The sequence below is a fragment of the Cladophialophora psammophila genome (assembly GCF_000585535.1).
Source record: "Cladophialophora psammophila CBS 110553 chromosome Unknown aczJe-supercont1.24, whole genome shotgun sequence".
In the NCBI taxonomy this organism is placed as follows: Eukaryota; Fungi; Ascomycota; class Eurotiomycetes; order Chaetothyriales; family Herpotrichiellaceae; genus Cladophialophora; species Cladophialophora psammophila.
This window is the reverse complement of record NW_006912945.1, coordinates 141,668-167,852: the sequence shown is the minus strand read 5'-3', so window position 1 is coordinate 167,852 and position 26,185 is coordinate 141,668. Positions and strand designations below refer to the sequence as shown.

The 26,185-nt window shown below is 53.4% G+C and overlaps 10 protein-coding genes across 10 annotated transcripts; 6 read left to right on the top strand and 4 right to left on the bottom strand.

Annotated features, from left to right (window-relative positions):
• Window positions 1-405: 405 nt before the first annotated feature.
• A1O5_11178 (uncharacterized protein) lies at window positions 406-1,254 on the bottom strand (the record flags this gene model as incomplete). Its single annotated transcript, XM_007751751.1, has 1 exon — window positions 406-1,254. One exon carries the CDS (start codon window positions 1,252-1,254, stop codon window positions 406-408), a length of 849 nt encoding a protein of 282 aa, XP_007749941.1.
• Window positions 1,255-2,583: 1,329 nt separating this feature from the next.
• On the top strand, window positions 2,584-4,938 carry A1O5_11177 (uncharacterized protein; the record flags this gene model as incomplete). The annotated part of the gene is made up of 1 exon (XM_007751750.1): window positions 2,584-4,938. The coding sequence occupies one exon, from the start codon at window positions 2,584-2,586 to the stop codon at window positions 4,936-4,938; it is 2,355 nt and encodes a 784-aa protein (XP_007749940.1).
• Window positions 4,939-5,499: 561 nt separating this feature from the next.
• On the top strand, window positions 5,500-6,110 carry A1O5_11176 (uncharacterized protein; the record flags this gene model as incomplete). The annotated part of the gene is made up of 3 exons (XM_007751749.1): window positions 5,500-5,661; window positions 5,727-5,855; window positions 5,907-6,110. 3 exons carry the CDS (start codon window positions 5,500-5,502, stop codon window positions 6,108-6,110), a joined length of 495 nt encoding a protein of 164 aa, XP_007749939.1.
• A 1,233-nt stretch (window positions 6,111-7,343) lies between these two features.
• Window positions 7,344-9,241, top strand: A1O5_11175 (uncharacterized protein; the record flags this gene model as incomplete). The annotated part of the gene is made up of 3 exons (XM_007751748.1): window positions 7,344-8,449; window positions 8,499-8,653; window positions 8,709-9,241. 3 exons carry the CDS (start codon window positions 7,344-7,346, stop codon window positions 9,239-9,241), a joined length of 1,794 nt encoding a protein of 597 aa, XP_007749938.1.
• A 213-nt stretch (window positions 9,242-9,454) lies between these two features.
• Window positions 9,455-10,522, bottom strand: A1O5_11174 (alcohol dehydrogenase; the record flags this gene model as incomplete). Its single annotated transcript, XM_007751747.1, has 4 exons — window positions 9,455-9,653; window positions 9,710-9,856; window positions 9,914-10,066; window positions 10,122-10,522. 4 exons carry the CDS (start codon window positions 10,520-10,522, stop codon window positions 9,455-9,457), a joined length of 900 nt encoding a protein of 299 aa, XP_007749937.1.
• Window positions 10,523-11,078: 556 nt separating this feature from the next.
• Window positions 11,079-13,336, top strand: A1O5_11173 (uncharacterized protein; the record flags this gene model as incomplete). The annotated part of the gene is made up of 10 exons (XM_007751746.1): window positions 11,079-11,119; window positions 11,187-11,290; window positions 11,346-11,443; window positions 11,496-11,641; window positions 11,750-11,823; window positions 11,875-12,075; window positions 12,128-12,495; window positions 12,558-12,751; window positions 12,814-12,968; window positions 13,035-13,336. The coding sequence occupies 10 exons, from the start codon at window positions 11,079-11,081 to the stop codon at window positions 13,334-13,336; spliced, it is 1,683 nt and encodes a 560-aa protein (XP_007749936.1).
• A 511-nt stretch (window positions 13,337-13,847) lies between these two features.
• A1O5_11172 (uncharacterized protein) lies at window positions 13,848-14,925 on the bottom strand (the record flags this gene model as incomplete). The annotated part of the gene is made up of 2 exons (XM_007751745.1): window positions 13,848-14,663; window positions 14,743-14,925. 2 exons carry the CDS (start codon window positions 14,923-14,925, stop codon window positions 13,848-13,850), a joined length of 999 nt encoding a protein of 332 aa, XP_007749935.1.
• A 1,276-nt stretch (window positions 14,926-16,201) lies between these two features.
• A1O5_11171 (uncharacterized protein) lies at window positions 16,202-19,298 on the top strand (the record flags this gene model as incomplete). Its single annotated transcript, XM_007751744.1, has 2 exons — window positions 16,202-16,265; window positions 16,330-19,298. 2 exons carry the CDS (start codon window positions 16,202-16,204, stop codon window positions 19,296-19,298), a joined length of 3,033 nt encoding a protein of 1,010 aa, XP_007749934.1.
• Window positions 19,299-19,806: 508 nt separating this feature from the next.
• Window positions 19,807-20,290, top strand: A1O5_11170 (alcohol dehydrogenase; the record flags this gene model as incomplete). Its single annotated transcript, XM_007751743.1, has 2 exons — window positions 19,807-19,957; window positions 20,064-20,290. The coding sequence occupies 2 exons, from the start codon at window positions 19,807-19,809 to the stop codon at window positions 20,288-20,290; spliced, it is 378 nt and encodes a 125-aa protein (XP_007749933.1).
• A 578-nt stretch (window positions 20,291-20,868) lies between these two features.
• A1O5_11169 (uncharacterized protein) lies at window positions 20,869-25,294 on the bottom strand (the record flags this gene model as incomplete). The annotated part of the gene is made up of 3 exons (XM_007751742.1): window positions 20,869-21,203; window positions 21,260-24,965; window positions 25,022-25,294. 3 exons carry the CDS (start codon window positions 25,292-25,294, stop codon window positions 20,869-20,871), a joined length of 4,314 nt encoding a protein of 1,437 aa, XP_007749932.1.
• Between the last annotated feature and the right edge of the window lie 891 nt (window positions 25,295-26,185).

Here is a 26,185-nt window from a genome sequence, read left to right as displayed (position 1 = left end):
CCGTAGCTTCGACGAGGCTCGTAAAGTATGCGTCCTTTGTAATAGTCATGGCTTGGGGCGTGCTTGAAGGTCTGATTCTATCCAATTATCACCATCGCCGACTTGATCCCTTAGATAGTCGTCTTATCCTAATACGGCAGTAGGCGCGCCGACGATATGTCAGACAACTCCACAAGCCAGGGCATATTGTATAGAGACCCTTATCCTGGAACGACATGGACGGGCTTATACATGTATAATGAGTTGACCATTCGGAGTCGGATCCTGCGGGTATATGGGCGCTCAATCAGACAACGGCCAATTCCTTGTGCTACCGCCACATACGATATAGTGTAGCAACTCTTGACGATTCAATCATTTTACTGTCAATGGCCCCAATGACGAGACTTGCAGGTCCGTCAACTCTTACCCCCTGGCCACCCTATCGACCTCATCCGCAAACTCCTTCAGATTCCGAAACCTCCACGCGTATCCGACCAACCGCTTTTCCAGTGCCATTTTACTCTCTGTCTCCTTTCCCCATCTGGGCCCATCCCCAATCAACCACACAGAACTTAATCCTAACCTCTTTGCAGGGGCCTGGTCGTGACCAAGGCTCTGTGCAACATGAAGCATCTCTTCTTTCTTCACGCCGTGGTCGGTGCAATACTGGATCAGAGTCTCCAGTTTCGCCTCATCCGCGCGAGTCGCGTCGTCGCCGAAATCCTCTGCAGTGAAGACTTTCCACCAGCTCACTTCTCCGAGGCGACTTGCGGTCGAGTGTGCAGTGATTTCCCAGGCAAAGTGATCAATATTCGAAAGCGCCACAAGTTTGTAGTGCTTGCTTAATCGTTTCAATGCATCCAGAGTTCCCGGAAACGTCGGCCAGGCGGAAATCACAGCCTCGCTTCCAAATGTTCTTGCTTCGTCGTCGCTGCTTTGAACACCCAGTTCCGTGGCGATCCGCCTCCATATCTCGGCTAGAATTTCATCGAATCGTTTCACGGGCTTCTCAAGCTTAATGGCGTCTTCCTGGCGTTGAAACAGCTTCAGAAACTCAATAGAGCCCACGGAGGCGGAGTCAGGAACCGTCGTGGTCAATGGGGTGGAATTGAGAAACGGTGATGAAGGCGGGAGACGAGAGAGGAGGGGTTGAAACGAGTCCAGAATGTGGGCTTTATATTCGATTAGACTGCCGTAGACGTCAAAAGAGAGGACTTTGTAATCGAGAAGCGGCAGCGGCGGGACCGTGGGCTCTGGCATGTGGAGGGCCATGGTTGCTGCCAAGTGTAGGATTCTGAATCGAGATTTACCAATCTTATAAGTCTCAGTTCACTGTCTCGATTGATATGATGGTACGAGGCATACGAGGTAAAATGAGATGAGATGACGACTGAGAGATCCTGTCCGCTTCAAATGACATTGTGACGGCTTCAAAAGACGCTCGTGGACTATTTTGGCCTAGTGTCACTTCCTCGCCAGCATCACGTGCTGAGTTTACTAAAGCGGCGACAGAGTGAGTTCGATTCGGAAGGAGCGGCCCGTAGCGTCGACGGTCGACCATAAAAACTGCAATTTCGCTTTCCAAAATCGAAGACGCATTGATATCAAAATTGGACTTGGACGGCAATTGACACACACCACACGCAGCACATGGCCAGGCCAGTATATCCACCGAATCTCGCTGGCGTGGGCCGCTAAATCACCTATCGAGTTGACAATTACCCATTCTCGTGGCCAAAACAACGTGTAATTCATACGAGGACCGGAAGCGCCTCAAGCGAGAATCAGCTGCTACAGCCACTCAACCACTCATCTAACAGGAATAACAGAATCAAGTCATCGCTGGCCATGCGCCACCTAGATATCAGGGGCACAGTCCAAATGATGCGTGGATCACCAGCCTGTATTTTCTGTCTTATTGTTTCATCACATTACTGTTTTGGGTTGCTGCTGAACTCGTACTCCGTACTTTCGTATTAAATGGTCTCGACCCGGATCCGACGGAATCGTCGGTAGGCATTTCCCCTTTTTTGCAGTTGAATGTCGCTAATTTTCTACATTCGGTTCCAATATAAAGCGACAGCTTCAGGGTCCAAGCCACGAATGATGGTGGCTGGCTGAGCCTTACGCCTGGCCTTCAGCTTTTCAGCCAGAGTCTACGGTTCGAAAGGTCCGGACCCTCACTCAGCTAGCCTTGAAGTACTCATAAGTTATTGTGTGAGTCTGGACTTCTCTTGATTTGCTCTTTTTGGGGAATCGCAATTCCTTCATGCATCATCCGTTCAGATGACGGACTTGAATGCGGCAACGTCTGTGTGGAGCTGACGCCGAGGGGTTGAATTCCTGCACGCGGTTGAGACAGCTGAATCTAGAACTTCCAAAGGTCTTCAGCCTGCAGCGTCTGTGACAGACGGTTCCAGATGTTGGAGGTCACTCGGTGGATATTTTTGTATAAATGGTCATCGCCCCTCTGCCTTCGAGGCTCCTTGCTCTCTCAAGCATCGACGTCTTTTGGGATTCTTAATCACCTCCCGAGTTCCGCTGCTCTCCTTGATCTGTCTTACAATTCTTCTCGTAATCTTTTTCTCTCACCAAGACGATATGGCGGCTGTCGTTGTACCGGCCGGCCTTTCGCCAAATGTCGACTCACCCAGCTTTGAAAAGCTGCCCAAAATTGATGTTAAGCCCGTGGTCGAAGACTCGTTGCTTGCAAGTCGGCCAAAATTCGAGCTCGTCCCGCAAGTCTCCATCAAGCCCATTCCGGAGGACAATAAGTCGGAAGCTTCTGACGACGCCGTCAACTCACTGATATGCGCCCATGCCCCGGTCCGCTCCACCTATCACAGGGAGGCCGTCTCTTTCCGATCGGATATCCAAGTGCACCTCAGATCAGTACAAAAGACAAGCGACGACATGCTCTTCAGAATTCGTGAGATTGTCGAAAGCCTCGACAGGGCCACGCATGAGAAACTTCTCCACAGAGAGCAATATGACGGTCTGTGCCAGAGATACAAGGATATTACCGCTCGCCTCGAGACTTCCACCCAAGAGTGCGTCACATTGAGGGCCAGACTCTACGAGATGTCCAAGGCACGCGATCGTGCCGAAATTGAGCTCGAAGCTCTTAGCGGTCACCTCCTCGAGAAGGAACACGAATGCACAGAACTCAGAGAAGAGACCAGTACCCTTCACAAGCAAATTGTCTCCATGGAAGCAACACTCGTGGGTCTCACTTCCAGACTTGTCGAAGCCGAAGCAATTGCAAGGATCCGCCTGGAGGAATACAATGCTGCGGTCAAGGAGCTTGAGATTTTGAAGGCTTCTATGGCTGTTCTCTTCGCCGAGAAGGAGACATTGGCTACCGAGCTTGCAATCACACGCATGAAATTCAAAGAAGTCTCCTCGAAGCTTGAAGTTGTCAGGCAGAAGTTCATCAGCATTGAACACAAGTGCACCGCTCTTGAAACGGAGCTCAAGTCAGTCAGGGAGGAACTCATCAAGGCAAAAGAGGCTAGAGACAAGGCGATCACAGAGCGAAAGGAAGCCATCCACGAACGTGATATCGCCGTCCAGCGTATGGACGAAGCAATCGAAGACCGAAATGGTGCTATCAGAGCTCGTGACGGTGCCATATTCGACTATCAGAGTGCCAAAACTGAGCTGATCCGGGATCAAGCCCTGCTCAAGGACTGCCAGTTGAACCTGGAGACACTTCAAAAGAGGTTCGAAATCGTGATCAGAGAGCGCGATTATGCTGTACATAACCAGTCCAGCCTGGAACATTATCGGGATGAGCTCGTAGAACAATTCAAGGAGGCCGACAGCCGCGCTCATGGCTTCAAGTTCGAGCTCGAAAAGGCCACCGAGGCCAGGCAACATGCCGAGAACGAGGTCCAAGCTACCCTGAAGAAGATGGAAGTTCTGTGCCACGATAAGGATGTTATCGTCCTTGAGCGAGAACAGCTCTACCTTCAACTGAAGGAATCTGAGGCCAGACGGAATGAGGCCATTGCCAAGGAATCAAAGGCATTTGAAGAGCTCCTCGAAGCGACACAAGAATGCGCAAAGGTGACGAAGAAGTACGAAGACATGGAGGATGAATTCCAGAAGGCCGACAAGGAGCGCGCCATCCTCGACGAGAAGCTAAAGATTATGGAGGCGGATCTCAAGGCCGCCAAAGTGAAGGAAGCACTAATGGCGGACCAGCTGGAGCACGCTAAGGCAGACGAGATCAAAGCTCTTCGAGAGCGGAACGAGATGTTCGAGAAGCTCGCAGTTTCCGAAGAGCTCGGCAAGACCCTGAAGCAGCAGAAGGACGACATGGAGAAGAATCTAGAAGCCAAGATCAAGGGGCTGGAGGACAAGCTAGCGCAGAGTGGAGAGGATAACACCGCTCTTCAAGACAAGGTCGTCAGCCTCGAAAAGGCTTGTAGCAAGGTAGTTAGCCAGAGAGACGAGAAGACAAGAGAACTCGAAGACACGAAGCACCAGGCTGCTGATCAGAAGAACAAGCTTGACAAGGAGATTGTCGATCTCAAGGACGGTGTTGCCAAAGCCCAGAAGAAGGAGCACGAAAGCGAGAAGGTGCTGCAAGAGAAGACCGCTGAGCTTGAGAAGGAGAAGGGCGCGATGAAGAATTATGCTGGCAACGGTGAAGTGCGAGGCAACATCTGGGTAAAGAACATCAACTATGGCACGACACGTCTCCCAGATACCCACAAGGCATACAAAATGGCCCTTGATCGCTTCTACAGTGCAAAGGCTGCACCAGTCAAAGCGGACAACAAGTTCATCGGTTTCGATCCTAACGTCGGTGTCCAGAAGACGCTGATCGTACGCTGGGCTCAGAAGGATAAAGAGGGCAAGTGGGAGGACAAAAAGGCTCTTTCTGTGGTGGAGCGAGGCCCAGGCCCCAACGGTGACGAGATTGATTTTCCGGTCGTTGGAAAGGCCTAAACCAAGAGAAGAGGCACTTCAGTGGGAGGAAAGGACGGAGGCGTGGTGGCGAAGCGGCAGCCTTAAAGGCTACCGACGAGGCAGAGAGGGCTGGTTTTTGCTTTGCTTTTTCGATGATTATTTGATTCCTTGTGTATTTTAAACGTGCGAACTCGAGAACATAGTAAAATTGCGCCAAAGCTGCGCCAAAATTGGCGATCGAAGCCAAGTTATCAGCCCTGCCGGTGATGCAGCCGCTGTGGTTAAGGGATATGGAGGGTTCAGGTACATATGCGAACAGAATTAGCGGAGAGGGGCAATTTACCTCTTCTCAAGGCAGGTCACGTTTGTACAAATGTGTGGACATCAGGCTGCAGCAGCCTTGTACAGCCTGATCATTGACTAACATGGTGCATTCACTAAATCAGACTCAAGTTCCCCTTGGGGGTACACTGCTAGCACCGGCTACTCACCTTAGGCAGTTAAGCCGATGGCCGTCATTATCTGAGACAAAACATTCACAGGCTGGGCTAAAGTTTGGTCTCTCCCTTGCGCTCTGTTTCAGCATCATATCCCAGGAAAATGTCTGCTAAGAAACCAAAACCAATAATGGTCCGGATGATGGAGTCGGGTGAATTCAGCGATCTGAAGTTCCTTTGCAACGGCCAGGAGTTCAAGGTCCGTAAGGCGGTTGTCTGCGTGCAGTCACCCATGATCAAAGCTGCTACTCGAGGACAGTTTAAGGTGAGACTCCTCGGGGCGGACCTTTTTTTTTTGGTGCGCCACAAGGTACTAACCCAACAATCCAGGAAGCAAACACCAATATAATCGTCATGGATAGCTTCCATCCTACACCGGCGATTACGACGTTGACGACGATGAGCATGAAGCCACCCAGGGGAAAGCTTCCGGAGATGACATCGATGAAGCTGAAGAAGGTATGGAAATTAGTCTCAATAAGGAGATGGTTTCGGAGCTAATGTCACCAGAAACACCAAGTTTGCCGAGAAATCAAGGTCAGTTTGATAGCAATGAAGAGAACAGCAACAAATTTCCTTTTGGAAGAGCCTCCCTTGCCATTGCCACAGGGATTGAACGCAACAGCTAGCCTGTTCGAAAATATCCGTGTCAACTCTATCGGCGATTATTACCGCATCGACGAACTTGTTTCACTAGCGAACACCAAGATCTAGCACCTACTTCGGAGTGATGGTACTAGTAACGACGAATCTTGGATCGAAAGCCTGCCCGAGGCAACCGAAGCGGCTGTCCAGTCGACCAGAGACGAGGAACTACTGAGAATCTTAGCGTCGGCAGCCGTAACGAACATTGCCTTCCTGGAGTGCGACCATTTCAAGAAGCTGAGCGTCGTGACGAACGTTTCGACAATGGTAACGCAAGGCTGTGCCCAAAAGATTCAAGATCTCATGGGGAAAATCTACAACCTCAGGGTTCGGCTACAAATGGCGGAGAGCCTATCACAGGATACCACGGTGGAGGTCTCAAAACTAAAACATTGCTTGCGGGCCTTGAACGGGATGGCCCAGTGTAGGCACTGCAGCGCTAGATTCTGGGCTACTATTGACCTGGACGAGTACCTTGTCGGTGCCACTGTAGGTACTATGATCAAGGAGGTCGCCTTGTATTGCGCCGATATCTGACCAGTTGGGAGATGGTTAGCGCGGCTTCCATTTAATGCAGCTGGTGCGGCTGCGGCAGTGTCGGCATGTCAACTCATTTCTGCAAATCGTGGAAAGTCTCCAGGGGGTACGAGTACATATGTAGCAATAGCCAAGAGATAGCCAACTTTGATAGAGGTGGAGTCAACCCCTTTTAAGAAAGAGATGATGCCGCCCTACTATAAACTTTCCTAAACAGTCTACTTTGACATGCCCTGATGGGGCTCGGAAAAGCTTCCTCGTTTCATGTCAAGGACTTCTCAGCATGCTGGAACGCGATATCATCTCTCTCCCTGTCTTATCGCCTCAATTCTCCCGTTGTCCTTGCGTCTGAGTTACGCAGACCACACAGTCTGGTCGTGACACCAGCCCTACGATGCAACAAGCTCCCGCCGGCAATGAGTCTCCCCGCAGACGGCGTTTCAAAATACGGAGCGAGTTTGGACTTGCTAGACAATGGCGAAGCCGGAAGAATCGCCCCTGCGATGCCTGCCGTAGACGGAAGAGCGCCTGTGTAATCGAAGATCGGCCTCCATGTGAGTGACTACACAGATGAGCTTGAGTTCGCAAAGCTTACTTACCAGCGAAGGCCTCTTCTGTCGAGGAAGGGGGTTAAACTGTCAATCCACTTCAGAACCCCGAAGTATACGACATTCCGGCAGTCAGGAACCAGACCCAGATGACGAGCGGATGGGGCCTTTAGAATCGCTGACTGAGTCACACTCTTGCGAAGACCGAGTGCTAGCCATGCAAACCAACCCTGGCGATGCTGATAGCCACCAGTCTCTCTCCTCGCCAGGTTCTCACGTGGGGGACGTCGAGATGCAAGGCCGTCTGTCGAGCGCCCATCTAAGACCACCTAGCAGCAATGAAGTCCATGTGCTGGAACCCAAAGCTCATACTCTCGAAGACGGTAAGGACATGACAGCACATTGTTTGGGTCTATCAGCGGAGCAGGACACCCATCTCCTTGCATCCTTTCGATCCGTCATCATGAACGAGACAAATCGTGTCGCCGGTGACATCATCCAGGTCTACCCCGGCAGTCCTGCCACAGGCACGCCACCTCTCCATTTCTTTATATTAAGGGATTGGTTCATGCCATACGATAATAGGATCAAAGATGGATCCTCGCGCGAGATCGAATTCAAGGTTGGAACACACGGTCCTAGTCTTGTCCGCCTTTTCTTCAAACATGTCCACCCTGTCTATTGTGTCGTGTCAAAAGTCCGTTTCCTCCGAGCATATACGGAGGATAAGCTGAGCATTCCGGCATCACTACGAGGAGTGGTCTATGGAATGGGCGCTGTCTACTGGAAACAAGATCCTGTATTGAGGACAGTTCACCGCCCATTTGAACAATATGAGTTGTTTCTAGCTGCCCAGACTTCACTCGAGCGGGAGCTTGAGGCACCAAACCTGTGGAAATTGCAGGCCTGTCTATTGATGCTTCACGAGAAGGCTGCTGGCAATGGCACGTTTGAGACTCCACGTACATGGACTTTATCTGCACAAGCCGTTGCGTGCGCTCAGATGATAGGACTTCACCGCGACCCTTCCAATTGGAATATTGCACCCTGGGAGAAGAGTCTGCGGAAGAAGCTGTGGTGGGCGACCTACGTGACGGACGCGTGGGCGTCGGTGAGCCATGGAAATCCGTTTTTACTCCACGCCACCTCCTATACGACTTCGAACCTGGACATGGATGACTTGAGATTCGATGAGGATGTCCCCGAAGATCTCAAAGATATGGTGGATGTCGCAAGTGCAAGCTTTGATGTTTCAACAGCTGCACGTTTCCTGGAACTTGTGAAGCTTACCCAGATACTCCATAATTTGTTGGACACAGCATTGTAAGGACACTCTTCAGAATGAAAACGCCCAGACTAAACCTTCTTACAGCTCGGACCACTCGTACCGAGCTGCGATGCTGGACCTTGCGAGTCAGGAGACTAGACTCTTGAAGATTCAGAGAGAACTCGAATCCTGGCATTCACTGATGCCATTGTGTGTCACCATGAACTACACCACAACTAGATTTCACTTCCGCAACAATGGTACGTGAGTCAGGAGAGACATTGAGATCTTGTGCGTTAGCTGACTGTCGGCTAGCACCACTCCACCTTGCCTACTTTGCAACTCAAGTACTTCTCTTCCGAGCCTTGATGACCCCAGCCTCGATGGCTGCCAAAAGCAATCCGCTTTCGTCCCTGCGACGGTTCTTCGGAGCAGCAATAGAACAGCTCGGTGCTTTTTTGGCGTTCATGAACGAGATAACGCTTGAGGGCCTTCGAGCATTCTGGGGCCGACGCAAGTCATCCTTTGTTCCCTGTGATACTTTAGAGAAGCACAAACTGACAGAAGTAGATGGAAGGTCACAGCTGACCCTTATTGGCAATTTCCTGATACATCTATTCCTATTATCGTCCAGTCCCGAGCAGGTCAGCGGGACATTTCGACTCCTAGAGCATTTTCACGAATCCCTTCAGAGGATAGGTGAACTTGTGGACGAGGAATCCGTAGGTCTGATCCGGCCGGTAGCGCTGAGAATCGACTCCTTCTTCACCCAAGCGGCGCAGATCATGAGACGGAGCTCGACGACGGGCTCTTATTCGGAGGCAAGGATGGTCGATACACCGCCATAAATGGGATATCTGCGGTCCCTATGACCAGCTAACCATAAATGTCGGTATAAGGCTCATTGGCTAAAGCCGCTTACGTCCGTCGCCAGCCAGCTTCTGTGCCTTTCCCCAAATAGGTCGCATCGCAGCAAGGCAACGCCCAACCTGCCATGTGACTCGATCTTCGCGCCCTTCAAGTTACCTAGCTTTCCGAATAGCGTGGGCTTGTTAAGCCGGTCACTCGTCATCTCCGAAAAATACCTTGATTGGCATCCACGAATCGTTGACGACCTTGAACCGCGTCTTGATACCACTGAGAGCTTCCATGTCGTGTTGGGACAGCTTCCAGCCATCCAACTGGAAGTTCGTCTCTATCCTCGAAGGTGTCACGCTTTTGGGGATAATACTTGTGCCTCTCTGGAGGCTCCATAACAGCCTGGTGATCCGGTTAGTGTTTGGCATCATCGCTTCACACGAACAATGGACACTTACAAAACCTGGGCACCGGTCTTGCCGGCGGTCTGAGCTGTTTCCGACACTACGGGTTCCTTGTAGAGTGGGTTGTCTGTTGCACCTCCGAGGCAGGAATAAGCTGTACAGTGTATCCCTTTCGACACGCAATACTCTAACAATTTGGGACTGCTAGTGGATCAACACCGCCAACCCACGCAGCAGAGACAGTGTTGGGAGACTCACGATGGATTACCAGGGTGCAGCTCGATCTGGTTCACGGCAGGAACCACCTTGCAAGACGGATCACCCAGAAGTTTTTCCAAGTGTCGAATTTGAAAGTTGGACACGCCAATGTTCTTGACCTTTCCGGTATCCAGCAGCTTTTGCATCTCTTGCCTTGCAGCTCGGTCAATGGCCAATACCTTCAAGGTCATAGATTTTAACAACGCACCAGGTGTTTACAAAGTCCCAATCCGTCAGATGCTTCGAAGGATCTTCAGGGTCTGTGGAACAAGGGAAATGCACGAGATACAAATCGACGTATTCAAGTCCCAGGTCGCTCAAAGACTTGTCGAATCCTTCGCGGACTCTGTGGTGCCATGGATTGTCCAGCTTCGTGGTAACCCATATCTCCTCTCGCGGAACCCCTGAATCTTTGATGCCCTGGCCAACCTCGACCTCATTACCATAATTCAGAGCTGTATCGACATGACGGTAACCGGTTCGAAGTGCGTGGCAGACAGCGTCTCGGACTTGGTTTGGCGGTGACTTCCAAGTTCCAAGTCCTACCGCGGGCATTTTGGCTCCGGTATTCAAAGTGAACTTCTGGCACGTGTGGTTGGTAGTCGCCATCTTTGCTTGTCTTGGCTTTCGAAACGGTGGCGATATCAATATCGGACGTACAAGGCAATGCAAAATGACCATACCAGGACCGCATTATAGAGTTGAGGCTTTTGTACCAGCTCGGCTGCGGGAGATGTCGGCCGCCCGACAATCAATATCAACCACCGGTCCGCATGTCAATTCTCGGACAGAGAAGTGAGTAGCCTTGTGACACCACCAACACCTGGCAGGCGGAGAAAGCTTCTTATCCAAGTTTGACCGACTCTAGTTCGCCGAATCTAGACCCCGACCACATAAGAAATAACTAACGTTAGTAGAGATCGGCCAACCTTACCTCCACTTCATCGGCCAACTGCGGCCAACTGAATTACCAGCATGTTTGTTGTGCCGCTTGACCAACCAATATGTATAAGCACTGTCTCGACTCCCCTTCCCTCCGAGATCGAGTTTTTGGCCCATCCAACTCCTGCCACGACTACACGTTTCATTTTCTTTCGTAACAGATTCTTTCCTTGCAGAAACGTGCACCCCAACCGCAGCCTTCTTTGGCGAAAGAAGGACCAATATGGGACTTAAGTGGGAACAGCTCAAGGAGCGGCTCCAAGTGTGAGCAGTCCCCAGAGGGTCGAATATAACTATGGAAGGTCAAGTTGCTTATGATCGACGTCTCTAGGCCCAAGGACAAGCACTCGTACTACGACAATACCAGGTGGTGCAACAGGGATTTAATCCCCATGCCCCCGGAGAGGCGGACCTGGGGTATCTGGGGATATTGTGGTAAGTGGACTCTGGCGGCGTGCCTTTGAACTGAATATTTACTGATATGTTCTAGGATACTGGACTGTCTCTGGATCCTGTATTTCAGCATGGTCGACGGGAAGTACACTGCTCGCCTTTGGGCTCAGCCCACAGCAAGCCATCGGTGTCGTTGTATGCCATCGTCTTGATGAATTAAGATGCGACATGCTCACAAGGAAATCAGATCTTGGGAGGTGTTCTCACAGGTCTCCTGGCCGTCGCGTGTGGCTGGATGGGTGAGAACCACCATATTGGCTTCACCGTGTCCTCTCGATTTTCCTGGGGCATGCAGGGGAGCTACTTTCCCGTCGTGCTTCGCATCTTCGTGGCGTAAGCTTCCCCTTCCGACGCGCCGACGTCAATGGTGTCTATGAGTCAAGCGATTTCCTTGCCTCTACAGTCAATACTTGAGACAACAGCGCTAACTTCACTGTCTAGTTGCATGTGGTTCGGGATGCAAGCGTACTGGGGAGGACAAGCTACGAGGGTTCTATGGGGTGCTATAATCCCAGGTGCGTTTGATCATGATCATCGAGGGCCGGCCTAACATGGTGTCTCCAAAGGCTTTGCGCACATGAAGAACTATTTCAGCGAGGGCTCCCACCTTTTGACCAACGACTTCATCGGGTTGCTGATTTGGATGGCCGCTTTCATCCCGCTCGTCTTGGTGCGTCCCGAGCGCCTACAAATTCCCTTTGCGATCTCCTTCGTCCTCTTCGCCGGATCCTGCTTCGGATTGCTCATATGGTACGTGACAGCGGCTCGTTGTTGACGTGATAACCTTACTGAATGATCGTAGGGCTGTCCACGTTGCAGGAGGAGTTGGCTCAATGTTTCGTGAGCCCGGATCAAGCGACAACGTGGGCTGGGCGTTTATGTTCGGCATCACGGCGATTCTCGGCGCCTGGGGCGCTGGAACCTTGGGTCAATCGGACTGGACGAGGTATGCCAACCGTAAATTTGCTCCAACCCTGTCCCAGCTGGTTGCCGCTCCAGTCACCATCGCCGTCACTGCAACGATTGGAATTGTTGTCACTAGCGCCGCGAAGGACATTCTTGGGGGAGACATTATATGGAATCCCATCTATTTGTTGGCGGATATCCAAGAAGAATACCACTCCAGCCCCAGAGCCAGAGCCGGTGTATTCTTTGGAAGCCTGGGGCTTGTTAGCTCACAACTTGCCGTAAGTATTGACAACGAACGCCTTGGACATGTCTCTTTTTAGGTGGTCCTGACGACACTTAGATCTCTGTTGTCTTGAACTCGGTGTCCACGGGCATGGACATGGCTGGTCTGTGTCCCAAGTATATCAACATCATCCGTGGGAGCTATATCATGGCGGTCATCGGCATTGCCACTCAGCCGTGGCAACTTTTGAGCACAGCAGACAAGTTCCTCAAAGTCCTAAGCGGCTTTGGCGTTTTCATGGCCCCCGCAACGTGCGCCTCCCCCTTTCTCTTTCGCTCCGTGAGAACTTTGACTGACCTGGTTCGTTCCACAGCGGAGTCATGTTGGCCGACTACCACGTCGTGCGTCGCACCAAGCTGAAGCTCAACGACCTGTACACCGGGGATAGCTCGTCGATCTATTGGTTCAACAAAGGCGTCAACTGGCGCGCCATTGTCGCCTTCTTCTCTGGTGTCTGGCCCTTGTTGCGTAAGTTCTTCGCGCCTGGCCACCGCACCCAATGGCGCATAATAGGTACTGACAGCGCCTGTCTAGCTGGTCTGGTGGGAACCGTCAACAGCCTCACAGACGCCTCCTTCGTCGGCTGGATCCGTCTATACAATCTGACCTTCATCGTCGGCCTAGCCATGAGCTTCTCCGTTTTCTGGGTCCTGAACTTCTTCTTCCCGCCGCCTGGTCTGGGCGAAGAGGCTCCCTTCGTGGAGGACGACGTCCTTTACGGGGTCGACGAGCGCAGTTCGGAAAGCGCAGATGAGAAGAACGTCGCCATTGGGACCGGCGGCAACGGCAACGGCGGCGACAATAAGCAAGGAGCTGTGGCGACCGTCTCCGTGTAGGAGGCTCTGCGAGCATTCATGTCCTTGTGCGTAATCGATGACACTCTCTGATCCGATAGTGGAAGATCGCCTTGTGTGGTGTCGTGGTAGCGAGGAGATGCGATAGAGATTTTCCCAATCCATAGTTGAAGTCACACCCGTTCTCCTGTTCTTGCTTGGTTCACATATTGAGGCCGAACGGCGTCTACCAGAAATGCTTGTTGTGTAGAGGATTGCATCGCACCAAGGCTCATCCGCAGATGCTCCCTGCCTCGCGCGATTGCAATATCTACAACATCATATCATTGACCCATCTGAACACGATTTGGTCCCGTCATAGCACAGACACAACGGTGGCCAAGAGTGAGTTGAGGACAGAAGAGGAACTATTTAGACCCTCAGACGGCACTCCAGTTTCAAAAATGAGGGCAATTATAGGGTGAACCGTCAGGTATTTCAACTGCTCCATTTTCGACACCATTGATTGGCAACATAACATAATTGCGGTCTCGGACATCTCTACCTAGCACAACTAGTACGTGGCATTCAACCTCATCTCGATGTACTCTCTCGCATTGATGGGCTCGTACTTCTTGGGCCTCTCGGCGCTGCAGCAGCCGGGGATGCAGTCGATGGTCCTGTCGCGGTCGGCGGTGACAAAGTAGGGGATCGAGTAGCGGGCGCGGGTCATGCCGGTGGTGGCCATGGGCGGCGCCCTGACGCGGTGCAGGGTCGACTTGAGCGTGTCGTTGCTCCAGCGCTGCAGGAAGTCGCCGATGTTGACGACGACGGTGCCCGGCACGAAGGGCGCCGGGTTGAACTTGCCCTTCTCGCGCACGTCCTCGACCTCCAGCCCGCCCACCTCGTCCTGGAACAGCAGCGTCATGGTCCCGAAGTCCGAGTGCGCCGCGATGCGCTCCATGGCGCCGCCGCGAAGCAGCTCGGCCTCGACGGGCGGGTAGTGCAGCAGGCGCAGTTGGTTGTCCTTCTTGGTGTGGTACTCGCGGAAGAAGTCCTCAGGCAGGTCCATGCCCAGGGCGATGGCGCGCAGCAAGCACAGTGCCGTGCCGTAGCATGTCTCGAAGAAGGTGGTCATGAACTGGCGGAAGCCCGGCAGCACGTCTTCGGGGAACCAGATGTTCGGGGTGCGTTCGTCGTCCTCGCGGCCCAGCTCGAACGACTCCTTAAAATCCGGGCACTTGCGCAGCTGGTCGATCGAGTCCTGGTCAAAGACCATCTGCACGACCTTTTCCCGCCCGATGCCAGAGTAGCCCCGGTGCCACCACCCATAAGGCGGGTGAGGTGCCTTGTCTTTGTCGGCCTGTGGCAGGGCGAAGAATTTGGAGCTCTATTTATTTGTCAGCCTGAGCGAGAACCAGCATCGCTCTTCACAAATGTAGAGCAACAAGTGGACGACGAGTTCTCACCCAATCAAATGCCTGGTCGAGAAGTTCCTGAGGGAGTCCATGGTTCTTGATATACGCAAAGCCCACGTCTCGGAACGCTTCATAGACCAGTTTCCCCGTCTGGCGTGCTTCTTCAGGAGTCCCCGAGCGAACAGGCTCGAGGTCGATGATGGGGATAGCCAGTTCTTCTGGTTGGATCGCCATGATTTCTCTCTCTTCCCCAAGGTCGAGTTTGTCTTTTGTCGTTGCTTACTCAAAATAAAATGGCATTTGGTCTCCCTTATCCCAGTTTTAACCACCCTGTCGTCGAAGCCACTTACTCTCGTAATTGTGATATCTTGAAGTAGGCGCCAGTGGGACAGTGATATTTGGCTTTAACGGCTCAGCGTATCTCTAGGCCCACGCGCCGCAGTATTTAGATGTCTTAATACTAATACCAGTCCTTGGGTCGGGGGCGAAAAGGGCGGAGACGTCCATACGTGCATGAGCCTCGAACCGCGTGCCTCCCTGTACTCATCGAACATACTTCGCCGATCTGTCGCCACGCATCATCGTCGATACCAGTTGCTCAATGGCCTCAGCTGATACCAGAGGATCAGAAGTCGCATGGTCCCTGCATTGCATAGCATTGCATAGAGTTGGCGGTTTCTGTCTGGCATCGAAAGACGGCAAAAGCTGCGAAACGTCGCCAGTTGACCGATCGCGCCATGGCTTCGGCAAAATGGGCAGCGTGGCGACGAGGATCCCTTATGAGACTCTTATGCACCGTTTAGAGAGTCTATGGATAGAGCGACAGGAGGAATTGGCCTCGTGGAACCAATGCACGTCGATCGTGCATTCAATGGCCATAGAAGGCTTAGTCGAAGATGCTTTGGAGTGTTGGTGCAAACACCTGGTAGTTGGCCGACCATAGAACCCTCTTCGCTCAACCTTGTTGCTTCTCCATCTCTTGCCAGCGGAGCTGCGTGTGGGACAAGCCGTCCAGGTGGGAATTCTGCGGTGCCACTTCCATAGGCCCTAAATCCGGGTTGCTCGTATAACTAAACGGCCTGCAATGGCTCCCGGTTTTGATAGTAGGTTGCCGCAAAAGTCTATATCGGCGTGCTATCGCCAACATAGTCGTAGACGAATGTCCTTGATGCAAAAGTCGAGACATATTCCCGGTCTCCATCTTTATCAGGCATTGTGATAAAGGGGTGCAAAAGCAGTTATCGAATGCTGGTCAACCGCTCAACTCCGCGAGCTGGACTTTACTGGCCTTTGGCAAGGTTGAGCCGAGGAAATCCACCATCGGCTAATTCCTTCTCGCTTCCCGTCCAAATCGGCCGAAGACGAAATAATGAAGTAAGGCTCTCGAACAGCACCAAGAGAACAAGAATCAGACACAGGAACCAGCAGGAGAAGAAAAGATAGGGATTATATTTGAGCGGGGAGGGAGACACACACCTATGCACAGTCAACGGGCTGAGGAAATCGAATCATGGGGAGCATAGGCATTGACTCGCAGCAGCATCACAGATATCGTATAGGAGTGGACGTGGGAGGTAAGGAACGAACCGCCTATCTTGGCCTCTTGATGGAGCCTGTTGACCAACGAGTGTGCCCCAGGAACCAACACCGACGCTGTGCTCATCTCTCTCTCGCCGACTCAGATCATTGCATCGCATAAGGCGCCAACGACGCCGGATGTGACGACGGGCATCACTGAAGCAGTCCACGCTGTCATTCAGGCGAGCAATGTGCCTCTGGACGCCATCAGCTGCGTCATCATCGGGACGACGCATTTTGTGAATGCTGTGGTGCAGCGGTCTTCGTCCCTGCAGCGCGTCGGCGTGGTTCGACTCTGCGGAGGAAGCGAGCATGGCTTCGGACTGGGTGTGCCGCCCTTTGTCGACTTCCCCAAGGACCTCCGCCGTTTGATCGCGACGCAGCCTTTCTTCTGCCATGGCGGGCATCAGATCTCGGGCGCGGAAATCTCCCCAGTTGATGAGGCCGAGCTGACGACGGTTGCAGAGGAGCTGGTCAAGAACGGCATCTTCAACGTTGTGGTCTCAGGAATCTATTCACCACCAAACTCGGCACATGAGATCAAAGCCGGGCAAATTCTTCTGGAGAAGATGCATGAATTGTCCGCCGCTTCAGGTCTCATGATCCGGCCTCGCGTGACCCCGTCCCACCAAATATCGTCTCTCGGTTTCCTCGCGCGAGAAAATGCAGCCATTCTGAATGCCGCATTGAGACCGCTGGCTGAGAAGACCATCCTGGGGTTCCAGAAGGCTATGCTGGAAATCTTCCAAGGGTCGCCATGTGCATTGTACCTGACGCAGAACGATGGAAGCGTCCTGAATGCGCCGGATGCCATTGACCTCCCCATTCGAACATTCAACTCCGGCCCAACCAATTCAATTCGCGGCGGCGAGTTCCTCTGGACCACAGCAAGTACGGAAGCAGGTGAATCCCAGGGGGTGCGCCAGGACCCCCTCGTAGTGATTGATATCGGAGGAACAACCTCGGATAGCGGCTTACTGCTACCCAACGGACTCCCTAGGATGAGCTCGCTGATGAGCCTTGTGGGAGGCGTGCGGACGAACTTTGCACTGCCCGCCGTGGAGAGTGTCGGTCTCGGCGGTGGAAGCATCGTCAGAACTTCCGGAGACAATCTAACAGTCGGACCAGACAGTGTTGCGTTGGAGCTGCCACAGAAAGCTCGTCTTTTCGGAGGGGATGTCTTGACAGCTACTGACATCGTGGCCGCGTCCGAATTACACTCTCCCTCTGGAGATAATCCCCTCGAAGGATTAGGAAATCCCGCCCAACTGAGAGATGTCGCACCGCAAATTGTGACGAGAGCCAAGAAGGAGATGCGACGGATCGTCGAAGAGTTGGTCGACCGAACAAAGGTCCAGAAAGGGGATGTGGATGTTTTGATCGTCGGAGGAGGCGCCATCCTGATTGACACAGACGAGCCGCTTTCCGGGGTTCGTGCCGTGAGAAAAGTGAAGGGCGGCGAAGTCGCCAACGCGGTCGGCGCGGCCATTTCGAGGGTATCTGGCATTGTGGACACTGTTGTGGACACAGCCCACCAGACGCTGAAGGCGGCCCAAGAAATGGTCTCGCGACTGGCCGTCGATGCCGCTGTGTCAAACGGAGCCAGGCGGGAGACGGTTGAGATTGCCGAAGTGACCATTCTTCCCATCCAGTACGTCGATGCAAAGGCGCGAATACTCGTCAGAGCAGTCGGTGTGTTGGATGCCGTCAAGCACGCGAAACAAGGAGCATCTCTTCAAGCCGCCCTGCCAGAAGTGCCTGAGCAGCATTCTGGCGCGACAATGAGTGCTGCACGTGATGCAGAAGAGGAGACCGAGGTCATCGACCTCGAAAACTACCAACCCAAGATCGAGAACGGGATATGGATAATATCCATGACGGATCTCGAGTGGATTTCGAGCGGCTGCAAGATTCTAGGCTGTGGCGGTGGCGGAGATCCATACCAGCAGTTCCTCAAGATCAAGTCCGTCCTGACAAAATCTCCTGGGACCATAAAAGTTGTGTCGCCCAACAATCTGCTTGAAAACGCCACGATCGGATGGACTGGATGCATGGGGAGTCCAGAAGTCAGCCTGGAGCGAATGGAGGCCGACGAGTGCAACAAGGCCCACGACGAACTGACGCGATTCCTGGGGTTGGCGCCCGTGGACGGATTTATGGCTGTCGAGATCGGTGGCGGAAACGGCCTCGTCAATCTCGAAGTCGCCGCCGCACACCAAGTGCCTTGCATCGACGCCGATTTGATGGGCAGGGCGTATCCGACCTTCTGGCAAACCACCGTCAACGTCTACGGCACCTCCAAGGGGGAGGCGCTTGTGCCCGCGACCATTGCGAGCGGGGATGGATCCTTTATGACCATGACAGCCAGTCGGACGGACAGGCTGGTAGACAGTGCATTACGGGCGGCGGTCGTGGAGATGGGATGCCGGGCCGGGAAAGCCGGGCCACCCAAGTCCGCCAAAGTCGTTCAAGAGCAGGCCATCCTTCATACGGTGTCTTTGGCATGGTGGATAGGGAGGGCGGTTGCCTTGGAGAAAGACGTGAGCGACCGGGCAAAGCGCATCATCGATGCCGTCGGTGGGTCCGCCAGTGCAAAGATCCTGGCCGAGGGCAAGATCACCAGCGTCGAGCGCGTTCTCAAGACGGGACATTCCTACGGCGTCGTGGAGATTGACGGCGTGTTGAGCAGCAGCGGGCTCAAGGCGACGGTCAGGATCCCATTCAAGAACGAGAACGCCTTCGTCGAGGCAACCACGACCAGCGACGGCAAGACATTCATCTTGGCTTCAGTGCCGGATCTCATCGCCGTGCTCGACTTAGAGACTGGCGCGGGCTTGGGCACACCGGAGTACAAGTACGGGTTGAAGGTGACGATCATCGCGATCGCGGCGTCTCCTCGATGGACAGATACTCCTCGGGGACTGGAACTGGGCGGGCCGGGCTCGATGGGATTTGATCAGGTCGAGTATGTGCCAATCGGCAAGTACACTAAGCCCCGGAGCGTTCTTGAAACGTTTTCAAAGCGTTAGGAAAGCATGTATTACCAAGGGGTAGAGCATCTCTCGAAATTCTATACACTTGGTAGCATTAGAAGAATCCTTCGGGGGACCTCTTTTTGGGGTCGGCGCATATTGTGGTAGACTCGCACTCCTCTTCGAAAATAGATCAAATAAGACCCTGTTTATGGAATCAGAACCCTACCAAGGTTTGAAGGGCACAGAACGTAACTACGACTATGTAACATACGTGAAGTGGAGGTGAAGGCGAGGCTGAATTCCTGAAAAGGGCAACGAAGTTGAAAAGGGTCAACAAGTCGGAAGCGAACGAGTGGGTCCTAAGACTTTCAGCCGCGGACAACAATCGAATGCATTATTAATACTCCTTCAGAAAGAAGAAGGACCTCCAAAAGCAGTCAAAGAGTCCCGACAACGGCTCTCTCCTATGATCAGATGTAGGTGTGTGTACGCATATATTCAGCAGACAGACCGCGCGGCAGGTAGGTATGGTGAATTGGCTAGACAGTCCCAAACTGCAACAATGGCTTCCTTTGCCTTTTTCTTATTATCGTGGGACTGGAACCAAAATTTTCTGAAACAGGCAGCATGTTTACCCTGTGCTGGACTCACGGCCTGGAACGGGCTGAATGGACTGAACGCTTTAGGGAAAAGTCACACGGTGGTTGTCCAAGGTAGGAGGAGAAACCAGCTCTGATCGCAAAGTGGCGACTGCCCAGATGGAGGCTTTGGGGCGGTGATGGAAGCGGGAATGTTAGCTTGGTGTTGAGCTCCGTCCAGGAACCGGCGGCGTCAGCATGATGGCCTTGAAACTCGCCGCAAGCTCAGGCGCCGACTTGATCCTGACATCGTCCTCGGACGCGAAATTAGAACAAGTCAAGACACTCTACGGCCTTGGCTCCATCAAGACGATCAACTACAAAACTTGCCCACGGTGGGAGGAAGAGGTTCTCAGACTCACCCACAATGCTGGTGTGGATATCACCATCGAGAACGGCGGCGGCTAGAGTCTGCTGCAGAGTCTCAAAGCCACCAAGCGCAGAGGTCTGGTCAGCTGTATCGGATACCTTGGAGGCACCAACGTGGACAATCCCAACGAGTTTCTCGCCTTATTGATTGACCGCAGTGTTATTATGAGGTAGGCCATCATAGCACCACTGGCTACTGTTGTCCTCAAAGCGTTAACTAGCAAATACGAACAGAGGCATCAATGTTGGTTCGAGGAACGAACTTGAGCAACTTTCTGCGTATGTGGAGGCCCAGAATCTCCGCTTTGGCGATGTCATTGCTCGGAAATTCGACTTCCACCACGCTCGAGAGGGATTGGGATCTCTTCAGACAGGGGATTGCGTGGGAAAAGTGATCATTGCCATTCATCAAAGGGACGACGGACAAGGAGTGAGACTCTAGCCGCTCGTGGCATCAATTCCAATAGCCATAACCCCATCTTGTCGTCGTGTCAGCACATTGTTCACATCCAAAACGCGCATTTCTTTCTTCTGGGCACATGGACCATCAACCCCTTCCTTCTTCATCTCCCCCCAGGTCTGCTCGTTGCACAAGGCCTCAAGTCTCATTTTTCATTTCATCTCTTCCCCTTCTTCTTCGTCGCAACAACCTTGAACTGTGAATTGCTCTCCTCCTTCGCAGCACTGACGCTCGCGGGGCCCTTCTTAGCGACCTCGCTCCAACCGCCTCCCGCAGCGCTCGCACTCTTAGTATCCGCGCCTCCGCCGATACCCATCATTGGTTGAACTCCCGTGGCAGGCTCAACGATGCCCTTGTCGGCGAGCTTCCGGCGGCGTACAAACTCCTCGGCAAAGCGACGTCCATCAAGGGTCTGTGAACTCGCATAGACACTATCTGATATGATTTCAACATCGGGTGGGAGCTGCAGCAGGTCTTGCACGAAATTATCGACTGACAACCTATGTTAGTGGGACCCTGATCATCTGGAGAACGAAGTGAATACTTACGATTGATACCGCTGTTTAGCCCTTTCCCGAGCGACCCTTTGATCCACTTGGTAAATTCTTCGTTGGCTTTGCTCTGGTTGGTGAGCGTGGTGCTTCGAGGGGTTTGCAGAGTTGGTCGTGCCTTCGGTGCGCTACCGGCAGACACTGTTCGGGATACTGGCTGGGGGGTTGCGACAACAGCGGGCGGGGCCTTGGCCTTACCGCCTGAGCCTACAGTCGTCCAGACGCCGCCCGATGGAATAGGATTAGCTGGGGCAGCTTTGCCAGCCAGTTCAGCATATCTCTTGCCAACTGAAGCAGTAACCGAATTGCTAGTGTTTTGTGCACTCGCAGCAGCTGTGGTTGCGTTGGCGGCGGCGGCAGCGCGGTGTTTACGAGACTCTTCCTCTTTCTGGATCTGGGCAAGCGTCTTCTTAGGAACTGCATTCACTCCGACACCTACTTTTGTGGGAGTTTGCTTCGCCCACACAGAAGCGGCTTGAGAGCCAGGTGTCGCAGGCGATGTAGAGCTACCCCACGTTGAAGTTGATGGAAGACCAGGGGCAGGGGCTGGTGCCTGAGCTTGAGCCAACCTCTCCTGCTCTGCCTGCGCACGTCGTGCGGCAGCTGCAATTTCTTCTTGTTCTGCAGCCCGCCTGGCCTCAGCTTCTTGGATTTCCTTCAAAGACGGACCCTTGGCATGTTCAGCGGTCCGCTCGGCCCACGGTGCAACGGAGACGACAGGAGTCTCGATGGGTGTTTGGGTTGCCGATCTGGACTCCGCGGCTAGCGCGTCAGCAACGTGTTGCCTATTTCGCTGGGCGGCTGGAGCGGGCAAAGGTGAAATCGAGACGGGCGGGGGTTCAACTGGAGCGTCCTTCTTTGCCCATGCACTTTCTTCGGCAGCTGCTTGTTGACTGGCTGCTGCAATTTGTACTTGTTGGGCTAGAGAAAGGGGCTCCGGCTCCGGCTTAGCAGTAACAGCTGCGTGTCCAATTGGAGCTGGAACCTTTGGTGGCGCCGACGTGGCAGGTTGCTCACCAACTTGGCGAGGTGCACCAATGGGTTGAGGGCGAGATTCTTCAGGGCCGAGACGACCAGCTGGTATGTCTATTTGTCCACGCAGTCTGTGAAACTCGTCCAGCCGCTCGTTGCGGCCCTGTGGGCCTAAAAAAGCGTCCTGATGACCACGCATATCGTTTTGCTGCTGCTGCTGCTGCTGCAGCCGTGCTCTATCTTGAAGCATGGCATTGACTTGTTGGGAGGAAGGGACAACTTCTGGCGGTGGAGGGCCCAAGGGAGCACTTGTAAAAGGGATATTTGCGCGTTGATTGAAGCTCAAACGGTCCATCATGTTATGAATATCCTCTTCGCGGCTGAAGGTTGGTCCCGCAGCAGGCCCAGCGTGATGAGCGAAAGGTAGACTTTGCTGGGGAGGTTGCATCAACGGTTGGATTGGTGAGGGTTGATAACCGGTGGGCGAAGTAATGCTTCCGAAGCTGGGTTGGCTTTGTAGAGAGTGGGCACTTGAATGATGGTGTAAGGAATGCATACCATTCTGCATTTGCATCTTCATAGCCATCTGTTGTTGCGCTAGGTGTTCCTTCTGTCTCGCCATCAGGTACTGCTCTTCTTGCTTCCGTCTTTCCAAAGCGTTTTGTTGTTCAGCGGTCAAAGTTGTGCCAAAGCTTGGGAAGCTGTTAGCAAAGGGTGGCTGGGCCGTAACGCCAGCAGTTCCTCCCATAGATGGATTCGCCCAGTTATTTCCTGGTCCGGCAGTAGGAGGACCATGAGGGACGCCGATCTGAGGCACCAAGAAAGGCTCGCGAGAGTTACCTATGCGTCTCACAAGTTGAGCAAGCGGCTCAAATTCGGCATCTTCAAGCTTCTTCACCTGTAGCTCTGCGGTAAAGAACCCGGCTTTGAACCAGTCGTGCATCTCCAAACCTGACCATGGCCCTTGAGTATTTCCTTGAGGGTCACGATAGATCCACCGCATCCGGTCCGGCATGACCATTTGTCGCTGTTGCGCAGCTGGCAATTGACTCGAAGAATTGCTCCCGCTCGATTGGCTGAGACCATGGCCGGACTGATAGTTATCCGATCCGCCCGTCCTCGGTGCCGCCGTTTGTGAACCTGAACCAGATATCGAGACCGAAGTTGTGGGAGGTCCCGAGCTCGGTGGTCCAAACGGACCGGGCTGGCTGGAATTTAGAGGCTCTTCAACACTCCTCATAGAAGGAGACTCTTCGAAGAGACTGGATGGATGACCAAAGTCTTCTGGTCTGCGGTTAGTAGTGCTGTCGAAAGGATCACGAATAGGGTGCTGCTGAGCACTGTCAGGACGAGAGTCGAAAGAGGCTGCCTCATTCCTGCTGTCGCCTCGGATTTGTTCTTGCATTGCTGCAGGCAACATGGCTCCAAGCCGAGCAGCACGGCCTCCAGAGCCAAACCCACCAAAACCGCCTCCGAGGCCACCCGGCGACTGCAACTCGGACAGAGGACTGAATATGGGATCACCAAATGCGGACGAAATTCCTCGATCCATTGCAGGTTTGCTTGATCCAATGCCCGCGCCGGACCAAGTAGGATTGCCGCCGAGGCCACCGAAGCCCGACAGACCACCAAAGCCACTGGTGCTGCGAAGACCGCTTGCTGAATGACTTCGATCGTCGGAGCCGGGATACATGTTTCGACGTGCAGCGCCACCAAAGGCTGGGAGCCCTGAAGCTTGGGATGCGGAGTCATTTGTGTCACGCTCATCATCCTCAATACGACCGTGGGGACTTTGATATGGGTTGGTGTTCGTTGGGCTCATGGGTTCGTGGAGATTGTATCGTCCGTGGGGCGTTTGCTGATACGAGTCCTCGTGGCCGAAATCACGGGTACCAATCGCTGCATGAGGACCAAACGCAGACATGCCCATTTGTTCAATGCCTGCGCTGGGGGGCAACCCCTCCTGAGCGCCACCCAAAGCTGCACTTCCCGCCCGGACTGGAGCGTCCTCATATGGGTTGGTCTCACTACGACCCGGACGAGTCTTGAGCTCGTCGCGCAATTTTGCCTGGCTGGCATCCGCATCCTCTTCCGGCAGCTTTTCTAGTGCTCCAAACGGTCCCTTTTCTTTCCCTGGTTGTGAGACATCCTCTGAGCTCGACTTGGACAAGAGGTCCTTGAAGCGACTGGCACTGCGCGCGCTACCAAAGCCAGACCGCTTTTCGACAGAGTCGGTTGGCGTGCTTGCAGCTCCTATCGCAAAGCTGCCAAACGTACCCATAGATCCAAAAGCCGATGCTTGCGCTCCCGCTGACCAGGGCGACGCCGAGGGAGGATTCAGGCCTGCACTCAGGGGACCGGTACCTGCTCTGCGCAATCCCGGAAGAGAGGGTTGGGGCTCGGGGGTTTCGTCCGGCTCAGGGTCTTCTTTGGTAGTAGGGGTGGCTTCTTCCTCCTTGTAGTCCGTTCGACGTCGTAAGAGAGCAGGTGGAGGGGTTGCAGTGTTCGATTCGGTTCGGAAAAAGGTCTTCGTTTCTACAGGCGACATCGGGCCGTTACTCATGAAGGAGTCGCTCGTCTCCCTACGACGCGTTGCTGGTCTCGAAGTTCCAGTCGTGCTATTGTAGTTTGATAGAGAAAGCTTGCGTCCGCCGATCACTCCTACACCGGTGCTTTCTTTGGTGGTATTTTGCTGCGGTTTGATTGGCGAATTGACCGAACCGGAAAAGAGCTGCCATCTAAGATTAGCCACGTCCAGAGATCTGGCGCAAATCGAGTCTTGCTCACCATTTTTTCCTCTTCTGTCATCATTGTCAAGCCAAACGGCTCTGGGTTTATGTTGTAACTCCAACAGACCTCTGGCCCAGCAGTCTGATCCTTCCCGTCGCCGCCGGCCACTTGACTGCCCGCCCCGTTTTGGTTGTTCAAAGGATTCCAGGTCCCCAGAAAGATGTCCTCGAGGTTCCGATCAAGGGCCGAGGAATCTTTGAGGGTCTGGAATATATTCAGGAGTTGGTCCTTAGAGTAGCGGGTGTCACCAAGAGGAAGGTGTCGAGGCATGGTCGGGTTGTTGACGTTGAGGTGAGGAGGGATGTACACACCGCCGTTATTGGCGGTAGATGGTGCTGCGCTCGCGTTCTCTCGAGTCTGTGACTGTATTTGTGACTGCGTAGTCGCTTGGGAGACTCTGCGAAAGGTTTGAGGGACGCCGTTCACACGGCTTCTAGACCTACAAGGGACGAAAAGGTCAATGAGCATCGACAGTTCTGAACAAAATCAGGCCAGGCGAGAGGGGTTTCAAGAGATAGAATGGCGTCGGCACGAATGGTGCAACAACTAAAGACAGATTTGTGGTGCGCAATGTTCAAGTCCACGAGTCGGTTGGCCTACCAGTCACTTGAGCCCGTATTGTCCCTTCTATTTCCAGAATTGTCACCATTTGTGCTAGCAGCAGCAGAGGCAAAGGTAGACCCGAATGGAGAAGGCATTTCGTGAGAAAATGGGGGAGATGGGAATCGTAACGTGGACAAGGTCCGTCGAAAGTAGCTTTTTGGGAGTCGAGAGTGAAATGCGGTATATGGGCGCGTGAGTTCGTGAGTGAATCAGGCCGATATGCCAGGGGCGCGGATCAGGTTGAACGACGGACAAGAGGTTGGCGGATAGCGGTGATGGTTTTACAGGATGAGATATTGCCGGCGTGTAGATGTCGATGCTATAGGTGCCAGAAAATAAATGCAAGGCAGTTCGTGGGAGAACAGAGAAAGAGACGAGAGGAGAGAGTTCTCCGGAAGGGCCCCCAAGCACTGGCATGCAGCCAGTCGCAATGGCTACTGAGGACCAGCTAATAGCCCCGGCTAAGGTGGCTCCAGTTGGATGCTAAGCCTGGTGTAGCCTTGGGTGGCCCCCCCTAAGAAGACATGCCAAAGTACCCTAGTGGTGCTATAAGCTCGC